The sequence below is a fragment of the Asparagus officinalis genome, chromosome 3 (genome assembly GCF_001876935.1).
Source record: "Asparagus officinalis chromosome 3, Aspof.V1, whole genome shotgun sequence".
NCBI classification, from domain to species: Eukaryota; Viridiplantae; Streptophyta; class Magnoliopsida; order Asparagales; family Asparagaceae; genus Asparagus; species Asparagus officinalis.
The window spans coordinates 84,169,777-84,187,529 of NC_033796.1; the positions used below are offsets into that span (position 1 = coordinate 84,169,777).

Below are 17,753 nucleotides of genomic sequence, written 5' to 3' on the forward strand. Positions count from 1 at the left end.
ATACACTGTCATATTTGTTCGTTATTTTTTAAGAAAAAAAATATTGGATTAATCTCAAAATTTTGTAAGAAAAAAATTTCTAAATTCAAATGTGATGTCTGATTAATTGCAATAACTATCGATTTCCATTTCTTGCTGCATAAAATGTTTTTACATTACAAATCATTTGTTTATTTTTATTTAAAATTATAAAATGATCTACATTTTTCAGGATCAGCACCTCGAAAACCATAAGATGCCTTTGCTAATCGAGTCCATGCACAGAATCGCTAAATATACACTTTCTTCAATTAACTCTCTATATAGATTATCCATATCCCCATCAATTCCCGCTCAAAATTGACCATATTATGTCCATATCTAATCTACCATTTATAAAAATTTCACGAGCTTATACATACATGCACATACAAAATAATACATGCACATACAAAATAGATATAAGAAATAGCATCCTATATATAGGCTCAAAAACCACCTTCTTCTTCCAAATCCTCACGTTTATCATTTATCCATTTAAAAAAACTTGTTTTGATGCTGAGTATATCTCATGATGAACGTATTAACATTGAGCTATGAAGACCATGCCAATGGCAGAAAATCACTGGAGGAGGAGGAGAGGATGGACAAGCTATGGGAGCAAATGAACGAGAGTCTTTATTGCAATAAGAGAGAAGATGTCAGTCACAAGAGATCAAGATCAAGAGGCTGCATAGGTTTCAAAGGAGGAGAGAAAATGGTCTCAGTGAAGCAGAAAAATCACAAGAGCAAAAGTTTAAGCTTGCAAGCGATGCTTAAGATGGTGAAGAAGTTGTTTATGGATCGAAAGTTCATTCTTATATGAAGGGTTAGTAATAGATGTGGTTTTGTCTCTTATTTTTATTTTCGAGTAATTTGAGATGAATTATGTACGTGACTGTAAGAGAAAATGTGTATGCTGACAAGGTTGTTATTGGCTTGGCTTCATGTTTTTAATTGCCCCAGATGTAATTTGTAAACAATGTCAGTTGGCGTTATGGTCAAGTATACAACATACTCTTTTTTTTTATAAGAAAATGGCTAAGTACTTGGGACTTGGGAGTTATCTATATTCCCTATTGTTGTTTAAAGACTAAAAACCAACTTAATGTCCTACGGAATCCAAACATAGGTTTCAGGGATATTTTAAATATTTTTAGGCTTTCTCTATGCGGTAGCAATATCACCCAAATAAGGATTACCTTCATCTCTCTACCAACCTGCGATTCAAAAGGCTTCAAAGTACATATAAAATATGATAAATTTCTCAGTCAAGAACCTGCAGACTCCCCCTGCTGAGCAAAAATTTTGGCACATTTGTTGTAATCCTCAGGGCTGGAACATTCACGAACAAATTTCAAGTTTTTTTTTCCTCTTCTTTTTGATGGAAAAATATTCAGTAAATATGACAGATATCACGAACCAGCAGAGTACTGGCTAAGCGAAATTTTTACACAAAACAACCATTGGTATTATCACTGAGACTAGGAAAATCTTGATGCCAAACAAAGATTAATTAGAGATTCAATTATATTTACTGTTCTAAAGACTAACCAAAATTCCCTTCATACATAAATAAGCCTAACACTTTCTACGGTATCCTGCTTGCATCTAAAGCTTACTGTCTCGTGAAAAGTTAACCATTGCCTGTTGCTGCTTACGAACTAATTAGTCCGACAGAAAAATATCAACAGGAAATCCCCATTAGACTTACCTCTCAAGATATGGATGAATGTTTTCTTTACTCTTCACATTCACAGTGATCCCGGGTTTCCACTGAAATAGATGTTCTTGCTCAACTAGTAACCAGGAGAGCTTTCTTAGAGACTCTTAGCAGTTTCAGACGTTATTCAAACTTTGTACCATTCCTATGGCCGAAAGCCTCGTTAAGAGTTTATATTCCAGGAGAAAAGCCAACATATTTCCCAACCTCCTTATGTTCCTTCAAAGTTATCGCTTGGAATTCTAAGTGCTTCATAGCCTCTCAATGTCTCAGTGCTATAATTCCCCAGGGCTTCAAAAATCGGAATCAAACCCGTCTGTAAGCTACTAGAAGCCACTTCTTGAACATGCTTCATAATTTCTAGATGCTTAACTTTCTCTTCCTCCAATCTCTTCTTCATGGAGTCCAAGGCCATCTTTATATGATCATCATGAGAGGACGCATTATTTGAAAGAGGCATGGGTCTGTTACTAGAAGCAATATCCACATGCCCGTTTTCTTTCTGATGGGATCTAAGCCTTCTGGAGAAATCTCGAGACAAGTACTCAGCCTTCAACTTCTGTCGCTGTTCCTCGTCTTGCGTCTCCCACAACTTGTGCACATTGTCAGCAAAGATTTGCATCGCAGTCGTCACTCCAACTTCGGATATATTATCAACTGTGTGATGCCAATCGTTGGAGACTATGAAAATAGTGGGGGCTCCAATTCGACCAGGGGAGAATGGCAGGACTCCATCAGGGGTTTCCTCCTGTTCCTGAAGAAGCCACTTCATTAACCATCCATTGAGAGCTTCGATATAAGCTTTCTGGGTGCTAATCCACTTTTGGAAACAAGATGACCAGTTTAAGAGCTCTACTTCTAATTCCATGGTAGCCTTTGCAATGGAATTTCTTTGGTACCTGCTTCTAGCTGTGAGATTATGGCTTTTACTTTCAGCTATAGCCTGAAACTGCCTCTGATGGCAAGCCAGCACAGACTTCCACATTGTCATTAATCTGCAGCCGAAAATTCATATCCATATATCAATCACTCAAGAGCATGATAAAGGCATAAATTTTAGAAACTGGCACATGAATCCATTTCAATGTATTTAGAACATGAAACATCACCATATGTGTTGAATGAATGTTGACAGTATAACTAGGCATAAGACAGGAAAACCTAGATTCCCTGATGCAAGCTGTTAATTACGTTTGCAGGTGTTTTCTCTATTTTTATTTTATTTAAGGAAAGGCATGCAGGTAAAATATTTTACATTAAGATCGTTAAGGTTTGGAAACTAGTGAACAAGCAGTTGCTGCATTAAAATAATAATAATATGAATTGGCTATGCAATAGTCTAGCTACACAGAGTTTGGATATTTTTTTTCTGAATAATTCAGAAACATAAGGCCTAGAGACATGATTCACCCAAATTCATTTACTATTTTGAATGACTCAGAAAGATCACACCCATCCTCTCCCCCAAACAGAGAAGAAAATTCTGCCCATTATGTCGGCTACAGGCTACAGCCTACAGGCATGTCTTATACCTTGTCACCTACATTGCCAAGCAAATGCCTTTCCCACTCTACCTCAAGTCTATATCTTTATCTACCTTTTAACCTGTATACAATGTAAATGAATTCTACCAATGCTATCAAGTATTAAAGGTACCACTGTCCTATATACACAAAGAAAAAAAATAAAAATCCTGTTACATTATGTCTTACTATTTTCAAACATGCACGTATCATCTTATCATCTTCATTCCACATGACCATAACATCAAAGAAAGTCTTCACCTCCAGAGGAAAAATTTTTTTAATCATATCCTACCCGCATGTCTTCCTGTCCTCCTTCCACCTCTCTTAGACTATAGTGGGAGTTAAACACAATGCATGTTTCACGTCTACCATCTTCATGGTATTCTGCACAACCTCTTGACGCATCAATAGTAAATCTTGGAAAAGAAGTCATCAAAGGTCATCCCTTGGTAACCATGAAGCAGAGACAGTTTTATCATGAAACCAGTATCATATAGATTCTTATAGCATACGTACTGGACATGTCTCATTGTATGTTATTTTGCAGATCATGTAAGCCCTGAATATAATGGGCTCAGGAAAATAAAGTTATAGGGAATTATGTTGCCACTTAAAATGACCAACGACCTTATCTTAACCAAAATGCATGTTTTTATTTTGCACATATCGTAAAAATAGAATTATAAACAACGTACACAGGCATAATGGAGGCTTCAACGTATAGGACACAAAAAACTATAAAGAAAGTACTTAAACATAATGGAAGTCATTATATGCATAGATTTCACTAAAGCATCTTGTCTGTCATCCGTGTACATGGTATCGAAGGTATGATGACCATAATTCGTAGATCGCTTGACCGGACAGTATTAGCTTCAGCTGACACACTTGAAAAGATAGTAAAAGATGAAAAATTCCACAGCACCCTTGAATTCCCCAATATCTTGCTAATGATATGCTAAACTTGGTAATGGAAAAGGCACTACAGATTGGTATTCTGATGACAATGCTAATACAGTGATATCAAATTGTTTAATCATGCCCTTCCCTCTCAGAGTGCAGAAAGACCGACATGTTGGTGCAATATGTGACATCACATATGTTCCATATTCATAATAATAAGCACATATAGGGCTGATGGATCGGTAGTTCAATAAGCTGAAAGCAAAAATTAACATACTGACAGTAATACATGAGGTTTAGCTGTAATACCCTTGAATTAATTTGATTACTTGGGGGCGCAGCTCTTCATCTCTGAGCTTGTGTATCTGGAATGAAATGCCATCCACAGATTTGATAGCAATGCTTAGATTTGTGAGCAGTGTTCTTATTACGGAGCGGGTAGAGTCAATCTTTGAAGATTCTGCTCCACCATCATCCATGGCTTTCAACCTCCTGCACTCCTTTTCATAGAGGACTCGTAGTTTTTCTTCATCCTAGCACCACCACCTAAGCAATTTTAACAAAAATTACCTCAAACTTTTAAATGAAAAAAATATTCAGAGTGCCAAGCGATCTACCTGCTCTATTTAATTTGATATATTGCTCGAAGCTTGCAGTTAAGGAGGGTATGAAATTGTATCGTTAAGATCTTTGTCTATATTGTAAAATATAATCATGCCCTCAGTGCTGACTCAATATTGTAATTCTCCAAAAATTTGGAAAAAGCCTCCAACGAGTAAGAGTGCAACTTGCAGCATACTGATATAACTAAGAACTAACGTATACATTCTGAATCCAACTGTTCCCATTTCTACAAAGAGAGAAATACTGGCACCAAATTTTTGTCTATTCCACTAGTTGCTTACGTTACTAAGTTCGCACAACAACAGATTGTGTGTGGGAAATTTATCTGTTATATGTTACAGCTGGAGATGACAGAACATCAATTATCAACAAATGCAAGAAAGACGACCACAAATTAACTGATTTGTGATGGAACTGCATTTCAAGCCATATGGTGAGAACAGGCTCAAGTCTTTTGACCCAATTGGCAAGGGGATTGCTAAACTAATCCGTTACCTGTTACTAAATAGAGTAATGATGGACCAGTGCACAAATATAAGTCGACTAATCTAAAATAGTGATTTTAGTTGCTTTATTGTTGCTCTATTTGTGAAACCTCAATCAGCTTCGTATATTGGACTGAAAACAAAGCCGCATTTCCCTTTTCTTTAGTTAGCTAAATGAGGACAGAAGGAAAAGAGTCAAAGTACATACAGCTGCCCTGATTAGAAAAGGGAACCCACAAAACAAATGCCTCGTGGAGAGTTAAATCTCCTTGTATATTATTCAATAATTGTCATGAAAACTGAAGGAAAGTGCATATTTTTCCTCCCCAGATAACTTCAATGGAAACTCACAGTAAAGCCCCTGCATTCTGACTAAGCATTCCCTAGTGAAGGTGGGCTTCAATTCATATCCTCATTAAAATCAACGTAGAAAAGATGCACTCTTAGTCTGCTTGATCTCCAAAACCTGGCATGGTACTTGAAGGACTCAAATAAGTAATAGCTGCTGAAAAAGATCAACTTTCAGGAGAACTGCCAGTGCACAGTTGGAATCGGCTTAGGAGAATAAGATGAGAAAAATGTGGTCATGCAGACTCCCCAATCTTCTCATAGCCAGTTATATCACAGAAGGGTCCTAAATGAGAGGGAGTGAGGGAGATTTTCTGTGTGGGAGATTTTCTGTCTTTTGGGGAGCTTGCATGACCACATTCTAGCCACTTCCATCGCAGAACGTCCTAAACGAGAGGGAAGGAGGGAGGGGGGGAGGGAATTTTTTGTCTTTTCGGGGTTCTTTGTATTTCCTGCAGTCTTTTGGGGCTTGTTTTGTGATTTCTACAGTCTTTTTTCCTGAACTTTCATGATTTTTTTCCTTTTTTAAAAAACGAAACCAGATGAATTTTGTCTCCAATTTATCCTGCATGTAGAGGAAAAAGAAACATTGTAGTTTTCTATTGTTGGGGAAGGAGGGAATAAAGATAATGTAGATACTGCCAGCAAGAGGAATTAATATTAAAGGATTTTTATTCCCAGTCATCATATTGCTGCTCACCTGGTGTGGCGAGGGTAAATCCCTCGTGAAAACAATATACATGAACCTCAATTAGGGAATCACCATCCTGATTATCATCCACATGAAATGGGGACAAACAAGCTACCTCTGCAACTACAGAAGTTAATGAGGAAATTACGCTTCTTAAGGGGTCTTTGGCCATGAGGACTGATTTAAACATCTACTTAAAGGTTGTGTGAAGCATCATTCTGTGATTATAGCAGTTACCTATTACAGGATAAAAGGAAAGCTGGTAAGAAACAGATTGTGAAAGAGTTCACAGTTGAAATCCTTTAGTTTGTGGGTTTATACATGTCAACGAGAGGAAACATGGAGATAGGTAATCATTAAAAATCCCTCTCAGTAGAGATTTCCCCAAAAATACTATCATATTGCCACGTCAAAACAATCTCAATAATGAATATAGAAAATAAGATCTGACCTAACCTTTCGCGACACTACATCTATAACCCTGATAGACTGAACTCTAAACTTGTTCAAATAGTAAATCAAGTAACAGTGATTGGTTGAAGTCATGTACGCATGCCATGAACCCCTCAAAATGTCTTAAGATCAAAATAAAATATTGTTCAAGACAACTACAAACTGGACTGACATATTGCAGGACTAAAAAAAGACATGAATATTATTCAAATAATAAATTGAAAGAATTTCAGGATCAGATAACAGAAATTAACATGAATATAAAAGTATGAAGACAATTCCCTAGTGAATGAATCTAGAAAATAACATTTGACTAGTTAAATTTATTGCTAGTGCAAAAGAAATACCTTGACTTCTTTATACAGTTTCTTCTCCCATGTGTACAACTTTTCCAACGTTGCTGCAAGATTATCAGACTTCCGATTGATGTAATCAGAACCCATAACATCATGCTCCTTTGGCACATTCAGATTTGGATGTCGAACACCAGTTGATGATTGGCTCAAAGATGTCAATGTAGATAGGCTCAAGGAATCCAAAATCCTGGAAAAGATCACTGCACCACGAGTTATTAGAGGTCTATCCATCAATCATACAATGAAGGTTTCTCTATGTTTCTTGATGAAATTGAAAAATGCTACATTAGGAGAAATCAAAAGATACACCATCTCCTTTTTAGAAACCAATCTAAACTAGTATGGATAGGCATAATTAACTTCACCCGTTAACCATTTGAGGACCGTTGCGCAGTTAGTTCTTAGGAAAACATGAGAAATTGGATAATGCTATTCCAGTTGATCTAGATTCATGTATCATACAGAGGATATAGGAGAAAAAATTGAAGGATATGCCTCATCCAATACAGGACAACAAAGAACGGAACTATGGTGCATCTTTATACATTAGCCTTAATCAAGGTGTCAGATAGCTTAGATAATTGGGACCAAGTTAATTATCAACTAAGTAAGCTTGAGAAGAACTTGTGGAGAATATGAACAATTGACCATTTTCTCTTCTGACAGAGAGGTTATAAATCCATGCCTCTTCCAACCAACAAAATGAGATATCCTTTTTTCGGCCACCATTCAGGATACAGTGAGTCATCCATCTTTTCTATCAAACGAACAAAAGATTTATGCTAGACTCAATAATAAAATTTTTGCGAAAGGAAAACATAACTTTTGTCTCGGGTTTTATTTCAAAACCCCAACCTTGTTCTCAAAGAAGAACATAACTTACATGAAACCTAAATTTCCTTGCAGCTAATAACTGAATAGACATGATATTCCCTATATTATGGTAAAAACCATGAAATAAGATAGGATAGCAAAAAGAAATGAGCAGAAACACAAATGTTTTCTGCAATTTAAAGTTATATGAACACTACACATGCATGGAACTTCTGAAAAATATTCATTCAATTATTTTATATATAGGCATACATCAGCTAGAAAAAAACACAAAAAATGTCTGGATTAACAGGATAAAAAGACCCTAGTACACTAATCATAAGGTAAGTTATGGGAAATCAATCTAGCTGTGTATTTATCACACAAGAATTGGATTCAGTTCTGACCAGAAAATGGTATTGAAGATGTAAGGGCATGTCATTCCAATGGCATGATGTGATATATGGTAAATGGCGGTCCCAAATGAAATAAAAGATACCAGAGAGTCTACATAAACTAAATAAGTAGAAAGATACAACTAGTATATATGTGTGGCCATTGTCCCTACTCTCTTCCTTTCACTTAAATAGTTATAGTTATATGACATAAATTATAGATAAAGATACTTTCACTCAAAAGAAGCTAAAATCAGCAGGATCAGAAGTTTTTTCCCCCCATAAGCATATTTTCCCCTCACAAATGCAGAAAGAACAAGAAGCTAAGACGAAATAAAAAAAAGAACTTATACGTAATACATATACATGTGTTTGTTTGGCATGCGCGCAAATTAACAGCACAATCCTTGACTAAAAGCACACGTTCAACCACTTTAACTCTTCCAAACAAGTTCTAACAGCAGAGTAGAATAATACTAATATGCTAAAGTGAAAAACAATGGCACGATAAGCTATTCAGTAAAATTGCAAATTATTCATGAGATGACATTAACAGGATTTCAAATTTTTATTGCACCGTGCAAAAGAAAAGCTAATTCCTCAAAAATCAAAGAATGAAATTTTGGGACTGAATCACGTCCAAGTATGCAGTTGTTACCTCTCAATAGCGTCCTCCTCGATCTATATCGTAGCTTTCCCACCTCAAGCAACCTCGCTACCTCTTCGCCACATCCAGATGCTGACTTGAACTGCTCCTTTATCTCCTCCACAGCCTCCACTACATCCTTTGTTCCATGAACATGCAGCTCGATTCCATCAGTTGACCTGCTTTCCTCAGTGACAAGAGAACTACGTAACGAACTACCGGGACTGCTTTCCTCAGTCTTTATCGAGCCTTCCACCTCAAAACTCACACCTTTCTTTCTCACAAAAATTTCCTCCTTCACACTGGGTGCTTTTTCTTCCCTGACTCGCTCATTCATTATATTTTCAGTCTTTTCTTTGACCAATTCCTCCAAAGGTGGCGCCTTTGAGGTACCAATGCTCAAACCCACCACTTCCTTTTTCTTCTCAACTTCCCTAAATGACTCCGGCTCGGTCTCCTCTTCCAAATCAGGAATCCCTTCTTTTTCCCTAATCTCACTCGAATCTGGACTGCTCACAGATCCGGGCCCCGATCGCAAAGTCCCCTTAACTTTCATCAAGTACTGCTCGTAACTGTCAAAAACATTGAAAAAATCCCAACCAGATCCCTCTGGTGCCGGCGGCGGCGGCGGCACTGCTGCCTCCGGCGCTTGCCGACCAGGGCTGGAATCAGCCACATTGCCTCTTTCGTCTCCAAATGTCGGGCCCCGAACATTGTAATAGTAACTAGAATAATTCGAATACTCAGATCCTTCCATATTATTCGGATCAACGTAAAATGTTGAAGGAGTTGTCGCCGATTTCTTCATGTAGTAAAAACTAGGTTTTGGAAATTGACCTCCGGTGACCGGATTCGGGTAATAATTAGGGTTTACAAAGGTTGGAATCGTTGGATACTGTCCTCCGTCCAAATAGGGCTGGCGGTAATCAAACCGACCGGTGACCGGATCCTGATAAAAGGTAGGGTTTAAGAACGAAGAAGGAAACTGCGGAGGAGGATAAGCTGAAACCCCCTCCTGCGCTGTTTCTCTCCTGGATCCAAGTTCGGATCCGAATCTACGGAGGAGGATAAGCTGAAACCCCCTCCTGCGCTGTTTCTCTCCTGGATCCAAGTTCGGATCCGAATCTAGAAGCGACATGCAAGTGCGAATCCGCATCCGCATTCTCCTCCGGCAAATGTGAATGAGAAAATTCCGAACCCGACGAAGACGAAGACAAAGAAACAGACGACGAAATTGAAGAAAGATGACGGGAATCCCCAATGCCGTTACCGTTACCGCTAGAACCGCCGTCAGATTTGGACTTGCTCTTGCCCTCAGAAGGAGGAAGCGTGAGCACTGGAGATGACGGCGGCGAGGGGACGGCCGTTAGATCCTCCGTTACGAAACGGTGTAATTTTTTGGGATGATGGTATAGAGCAGACAGAGCGCGCGAAGTGAAGAAGAGAGTGAGAGAGCAGGGATGCTAATCTTTTTACATATGTATCCCCATCTTTCTTATATTGACAAATGTACCATAAAGTTTCACATATCATATATATATATATATATATATATATATATACTCCTTTAAAAGTACAACTTCGGGAAAATCTTTTGATTGGTCAATATTATCCTTAATTTTTTTAAATATTACATTATTATCCTAATCTATTCTAATTATATTATCTTCTTTGAATTAGTAATTAAATAATTTATCATATTCATAATGAGACTTAACATGGTATTGGATAAAAGAGATATGTTTGATATAATTCAAATTATTTACTTATTTTAGTTTGCAAAAAATATAAAAAATATGCGCTAGTCAGCATCTAAAAGTTTTGGGACTTTGTATGAAAAATCCTCCAAGTTTTTAAATTGCAACAACACCCTACAAATTCAAAATTTTATTAAAACATCTTAAAAATTATAAATTTTACTTATTTTAATTTAGTGAGAAATCTGAAAAATATATGCTAGCTAGAAACTGAAAGCTTTTTAACTTTGGAGAAAGCATCTCGTAAGTTTTAAAAATTACAAAAACACCTCTAAAATTAAAAATTTTTAAAAAACACCTTAAAAATTTTAAACCTATAAACACACTAAAAACCTACAAATAACACAAATAACCCCCAAAAAATTTATAAAATTTACAATAAACGCTCTAAACTTTTTATAAATTATAAAATAAAACCCTCAAAATTATAAAATTTATAAAAATCCTAATAAATTCTAACCTAACATTACATTAAAAATATAGGAATTATAAATATCCCCTACATAATTTATAATTTATAAAAAACGCCCTTAAAGTTTCAAAATATACAAACAAACACTCAAAATTCAAATATTACAAAGAACATATTGAGAATTTCAAACTCATTAGTACATTGAAAATATATGAATTATAAATAATTTATAAACAATTTACAATTTGTATAAAAGGCATATAAGTTTAGAAAGTTACAAAAAAACCCTAAAATTCATAATTTATAAAAAAATACAATGAGAATTTCTAACATATAGACACTAAAATGAATATACAAAATTACTAACCCCCCCTAGAAAATTAAAATTTTGTAAATATCATGCTCCCTTTAAAAGTATAGGTTTAGGAAAAAAATTCCATGGTCAATATTACCCATAACGTTTTTGGAAAGAACATAACTAATTTAAAATCTATTAAATTTGAAATTTACCAAAAAAACACTCTTAGAGTTTAGTACATTACAAATTACCCCTCCAAAGATTAAAAATTTTTAATAATTTTTTGTAATTCCTTGATTTTAATGTAATGTTTAATAGTTTTTGTGTATTTATAAATTATAAAATTTTAGGGTGTTTTTTTTTTACAATTTTTAAAACTTTTTGTTCGCGGGGAAAATCGTTGCTTTCTTCATTAATGATTCCATTGTACACTCTTGTAATAGTCTATCGATTACAAAGATCCGGTCTTTTTATAAGATCCGGTTACAACGAAAATCAAATAAAAAGAAATGAAAAATTACAACTTTGTTTCCTTGTTTGTCGAACGAATCACGAGCTCCTGTTTTGCGGTCGCTCGCTTTTGTGGGTTCTTTGCCTGCGCCGGGGTTGTTTGCCGTGGACCACCGCGCGATCTAGATCCGGTCGGATCTACGCAGTACAACGGGTATTATTTCACCAAGGAAATAATAGCCGAGGAGGATTGTTTCACCAAGGAAACAATCGTCCAAGTCTCGGGATCTAAGACCAAGCTTAGATCCGGAGTGTAGCAACGTAGATCTGAGATCCGATCCTCTCGAACACCTGCCTTATTTGACGTTGATGATCGCCGAGCACCAGATCTGGATGAGCAAGTCCTTGATGTCCCAAAGTTGAGATCTTTTTTAGATCTGAGTCTCCAATCCTGCAGGGCTTCGCCTCCTCCAAAATCCAACCTCCTCAAATGAACAAGGGGGTGGCCTATTTATAGGCTACCCTCACTGTGCCTTGGGCACAGGGTGGCCGGCCACAAGTGGCTCGGCGGCCACCGAGCCACCTATAGGTGGCTCGGCCACCTGGCAGCCCGAGCCGTCCTAGGTGTTGTGGTTTTTGGCCATTTTTTTTCGCGTCCTCGTGATTCGGTTGATTTAGACTCTGATTTGGCAGTATAAGTCCGATTCCCGACTTTGGCAGTAGAATCTGGATTCCTGATTTGGCAGTAAAATCGCCTGGATCCGATTTGGCTAGTAAAATCTGGATTCCTGATTAGGCAGTCAATCTGGGATCTGATTTGGCAGTAAATCTGAATTCGCTGATTTGGCAGTAAAAGTCTGGAATCCAATGATTGAGGTAGTAAATCTGATTCCAGGTGATGCTTGGCCAGTACATCTGGGATCCCTGATTAGCAGTAAAATCTACGGATCCTTGATTAGCAGTAAATCTGATTCCTTTGATTTGGCAGTAGAATCCCTGGATCCTGGGATTGAGGCCAGTAAATCCGATTCACTGATTCTGGCACGTAATCTGGAATCCTGATTAGGCAGTAAATGGCCGCTTTCTCGAGTTCGGTCCGAAACTGGATCTTTCGGATTGCGATCGTGAGTTCGTCCGAGTTTCCTTGGTTGACTGACTCGTTGACTGGCTCTGGCCGATTCACGAATGCGAACCGGATTGGTATCCGTGGCTTGCGTGCGAGTTCGTCGATCTCAGTCGCCCTGCGGTTATGGTGTCGTCCGGTTTGTGCCGGCTGCTGCTAAGGATTATAAGCAATTTTATACGCCTAACAGATACCCCCTCGCCAAAGTATTTCAGTCCTCGTTCTTTATAGAAAGAGTCTGGAATACCTTTGATATTGCTGTCCTCAACCTTCAGTCGGTGTAAGCGGGACCTTCGGAATGCTTTGCTGTTCTTTGATTCTTCAAGTCGCTTCAGGGCTAGTTCGGGTGCGCTTATGTCGAATGTGCTTGTAGGGTTCGCGGTGCTGGGCATTTTAATTGTCTGACCCGTTCTGTTCGGAAATTTGAACGTTGAAAGTCGATATCGCTGATTTTTATCTTCTAGGCTCCGTAGAACTCGACCATCTACCCGATTGCTCGGCTGTTGAGTCTTTTAATTTGTGACCGTTGTCCGGGCGCAGTGTTGTTTGAGTTATTCTTAAGAATATTTTTAGAAAAATATTCTCCCGCCAGAAAACTTCTCACAAAAATAGGTCGATATAGTTTAGGTACTCGTATACCTTATTGGAAGTAATAAGAAGGCAGTTTATACCGCGTATACTTTTCGCGAGTAGTAGCCAGAAGCAGTTTTATACTGCCGTATACTTTTCGGAGTATAAGAACAGTTTAATACTCCCGTATACTTTTCGGAGTATTGATTCTATTCATTGCAGACGCATTGATTAGGCGTTGACCGTAGGGTTACGCGTTGTCCGCCCGTTGACCTAGCCCACTCGGGTTTTGAACGTCGCTACGGCGTTGATTTTTTGAATCGCAACCGCATTTGACCTGGCGTTGACGCTAGGTTACGCGTTGTCCGCGCAGTGTTGTTGAGTTATTCTTAAAAGAAGTATTTTTAAGAAAAATATTCTCAGAAACTTCTCAGCAAAAATAGGCGATAGTTTATACTCGTATACCATGATTAGGACGTAATAAGAAGCAGTTTATACTCGTGATAAACTTTTGCGGGGTAGTAAGATGCAAGTTTATCTGCCGTCATACTGTTTGCGGAGTATACAGAGAGCAGTTTAGTAACTCGTGATACTTTTTTGGAGTATATGATTTCTTTTCATGGCAACCGCGATTGATACGGCGTTGACCTAGGGTTACGCGGTTGTCCGGCGTTGATACGGGTTTTGAACGTCGTACGTTGATGTTTTTTTGATCGCAGGACCGCGCAATTGACTGGGCATTGACCTACGGGTTAAACGCCGTTGTCGCGGCGTTGACCTTAGGGTTTTGACGTCGTACGTTGACTGTTTGATTGCAGACGCGTTGACCTGGCTTGACACGCTAACCGGGTTATGCGTTGTGCCGGCGTTAAGCCTTAGGGTTTTGAATGTCGCTGGATGCTCAAGTCACGAGACCAACTAATGAAGCTGATTGCGTGCAGTGACTCTCGTGATTTATAGATTTTTTGGGCAAATCCCACCAGCCGCACAACGCGCGGGTTTGATGCGCCTTTTACGCTGACACCGTTTGAGTCGCTACGCAGCGGATTGTTTAAGTCCGTTCCGCATCGTGACGTTAAATGGCTAAAAGTTAAGCTCCTTTTTAGTGCTAGCGATATTGAAGTAGCGTAGACTTCGTCTTTCTCCTGTGAAAAGACTAAACAGCAACGTGTATGCAGACGTTGACTTAGGGATTTTTGGCAAAATCCTCAGCCCTCAACGGATTTGTCATGCTTTCAACGATACCCGTTTGAATCGGGCTTAGCATGCGGATTGTCCTTAAGTCGCAGTTCCCGCATGTGACGTTGTGTAAATGGAATGAAACTCCGCTTAGTACTTGATGCTAGACTTTTCGAATACGTAGACTTCGTCTTTCTCGACGGGAATAACTAGCGCCGGGCGACGCGTGTTAGCGTTGACTTAGGATTTTTGGCTAACCCAGCCTTTAACGGATTTGATTAGGCCTTTACCGACTACACCCGTCTGAGTCGGGCTGAGCATGCGGATTGTCTAAATCCGTTTCCGCGATGTAACGGTTGGTTGGCTAAGACGAGTGAATTCTCTGAACTTGTGCTATGATGTTGGAATACATAGGCTTCGCCATTGTTACGGGAATAGGCTACCCGGCAACCGTGTATTAGATCGTTGACTGTATCCGCTACTTAGGCTTCGGGATGAGATACCGCCAGAGATCGACTCTGGTGTCTTTTTCAAATCGGTAAAAGACTAAAACGCGGCGACCGCGTGGTTAGGGCGTCGCATATCCTTTCCTTAGGATTCAGGATGAATTCCGCCATGGCGTGTATAGAGCAATGGATTTCTTTTGGTGTTATTAATTAACAACACTGCCACAATGTTGAATATGTGGACGGAATGTAAAATCTTTCACGGTGTAGAACTAACCGCACGCGCCGCGGGTTGGCCAGCGCCCCAGGACTATCCTTGCTCCAGGTTTTCAGGAATGAATACCGCCAGAATCGAACTGCTGGTGTCTTTTTGTACGGAAAAAGAGCTAAACCGGGCAACGCGTGTTAGGCGTTGACTTATCCCTACTTAGGATTCGAGGATAAATTGCCCCATGTGACTGTGAGGCACAAGAAATTTTTTGGGATTTGAAAAAGGTGGTGTCATTCCTATGGGGCAAAGACGAACCCGAAATGGGAGAGGAAGAATTTTATATTCTCCATCTCCCGATAATGAAGAAAGAAGAATTTTATATTCTATCTTCAACTGGAAAGGAGACCTCGAGGTGGGGATGCTCCACCCCCAGAATCCGGAAAGGTGAAACGAGAGTGGGATCTCCACTCGAGAATCGAAAAGATTCCGGATAACCCTAACTGTCGGGAAGGTTTGATTACCGAACTATAAGATGAATTTCTCCGTTTAATGCGGAGAGTGAAATCTCTGTTTTGACGCCTAAACTGTAGGAGAGGTTTGGCCAAAACAGGAGTTTTGAAGGTGACCCTAACTGTCGGAAAGGTTTGATCACTCGATTTGAAAGTGGACCCTCTCATTATTGGAGAATGAGAGGGGATTTTGCCTGTGTCGCTAACTGTAAAAGAGGTTTGACCAAATTGGGCGGAGACTTTGAGACGATTCCTAATGCTGTATCGAAGGTTGATCCGCTCGATTTGAGGACCGTCTCGATCGTTCATTTCCTGGGGAATCGAGAAGGCGGATTTTGATTGTGGTCCTAACTGTAAGAAGGTTTGACCAATTGGGATTTATGTCCAGACTCTAACAGTGAGAGTGTTGAGTACACAGGACACGGTGAGAATCTTGAATGGGAAGCTCTTATTCATTACATTGCTGTGGTTTTGGCGAACTTCCCAATTAACATAATCGTCCCCACCACCACCCCAGGTCTCTGCGGAACTGGTTTTCGGGCACATTATTATCAGTTACCTAACCGGTTATCCTTGAGAATATTAGCTTAAATAATTCTCCAGGAAACTTCCCGTCAAAAGTGAGGAAAACAGTTAGTACTCATATACCTATTGGAGTAATAGGGAGTATGTTTAATACACTCTTATAGCGCGGTCGGAGGATTGAGAACACTCAGTTTATACCGTATACTCTTTGGAGTTATGAGAAACAGTTTCATACTCATATACACTTTGAAGTGTTGAGAAGCCAGTCTTTATACTCTATACTCTGTCGGAGTCTCTGCCATTCCTCATTGGCTTACGCCTTAGCGTTACGACGCCGGCTTCAACCAAAGGTCTGAATGGCTATTCTTTGAGACAAAGCAATCCCTTGGTCGGATGAAGCGACCGCTCCTGTGGTATGCACAGCTACTTTGGGTCCGCTAAGTGTTTGTCAGCCGTCCTGGATGGAAGGGGCAGCTTGATCTTGTTAACCGTTTCAAGGAGGGCATTCGAAGATGCTGGAACTCTTCCGTCCTTGAAGCGAATACTCTCTTTGGAGTTTCGCGGACCGAAGTCTTTTGGCTGCATTCGTGCTGTTGTGACGCTTTGATTACAACCGCACCAGTAGCTGCACAGGTGTTTTGGCCCTTACTACGAGAGCGAAGTTGAAGTCCAACCGAGCGGGTTAAACCGTCGGTTGGTTCCTCCGCCTTACCTTCCTTCAGCGAATCGCTCAGCTGCTCCCCTGTTGTTTATGTAAGGTGCTTGGCAACCACCCCGCGAGCGCCCCATTGCTTCCAAATACGTCTAAGGGACCAGATTATTATGGCAGGTCTGAGAAATGAATTTCTCGGTGATCGGGTTTCCCCGCAATTCATGCTTTGTTCGCGGCAACACTTTTAGGCCCGACGAGGGTGTCGACTAAAACTGCCCCGTCCTCCTGCTTCTCATGCGGCACGATCCATATAGATACCTCGGTCGTCGTCCGAAGAGTTATCCCAGCGAGGAATTTTGTCTCCATGTCGTCCCAAGCTACTTACGCTTCCTGGCTTGAGGCGGCGGTAGCGAATCGAAGGCGGCTCGCGCGAAAGAGTGCCGACGAATGACCGCACCCATCAGAGGCTCAATTGGGCCAGAAATATATCTCAGGTGCGCGATTATTGAAAATAAATGCAAATGGCTGAGTGGGGGAACCCTTCCCCATCGAAGCGGTCGTGAAGATTGATTAGATTGAACTTCGCAGCGGATATGGGTGCGATGTCCACTGCCTCATGGGTATGGACAGGGAATGCCGT

At 39.6% G+C, this 17,753-nt stretch overlaps 1 protein-coding gene across 1 annotated transcript; it reads right to left on the minus strand.

Moving 5' to 3' along the window:
• On the minus strand, nt 1,514-10,358 carry LOC109834410. Its single transcript, XM_020402424.1, has 5 exons — nt 10,045-10,358; nt 8,994-9,977; nt 7,119-7,327; nt 4,480-4,703; nt 1,514-2,736 (listed from the first exon to the last, which is right to left on the minus strand). The coding sequence occupies exons 2-5, from the start codon at nt 9,787-9,789 to the stop codon at nt 1,953-1,955; spliced, it is 2,013 nt and encodes a 670-aa protein (XP_020258013.1). The 5' UTR covers nt 9,790-9,977; nt 10,045-10,358; the 3' UTR covers nt 1,514-1,952.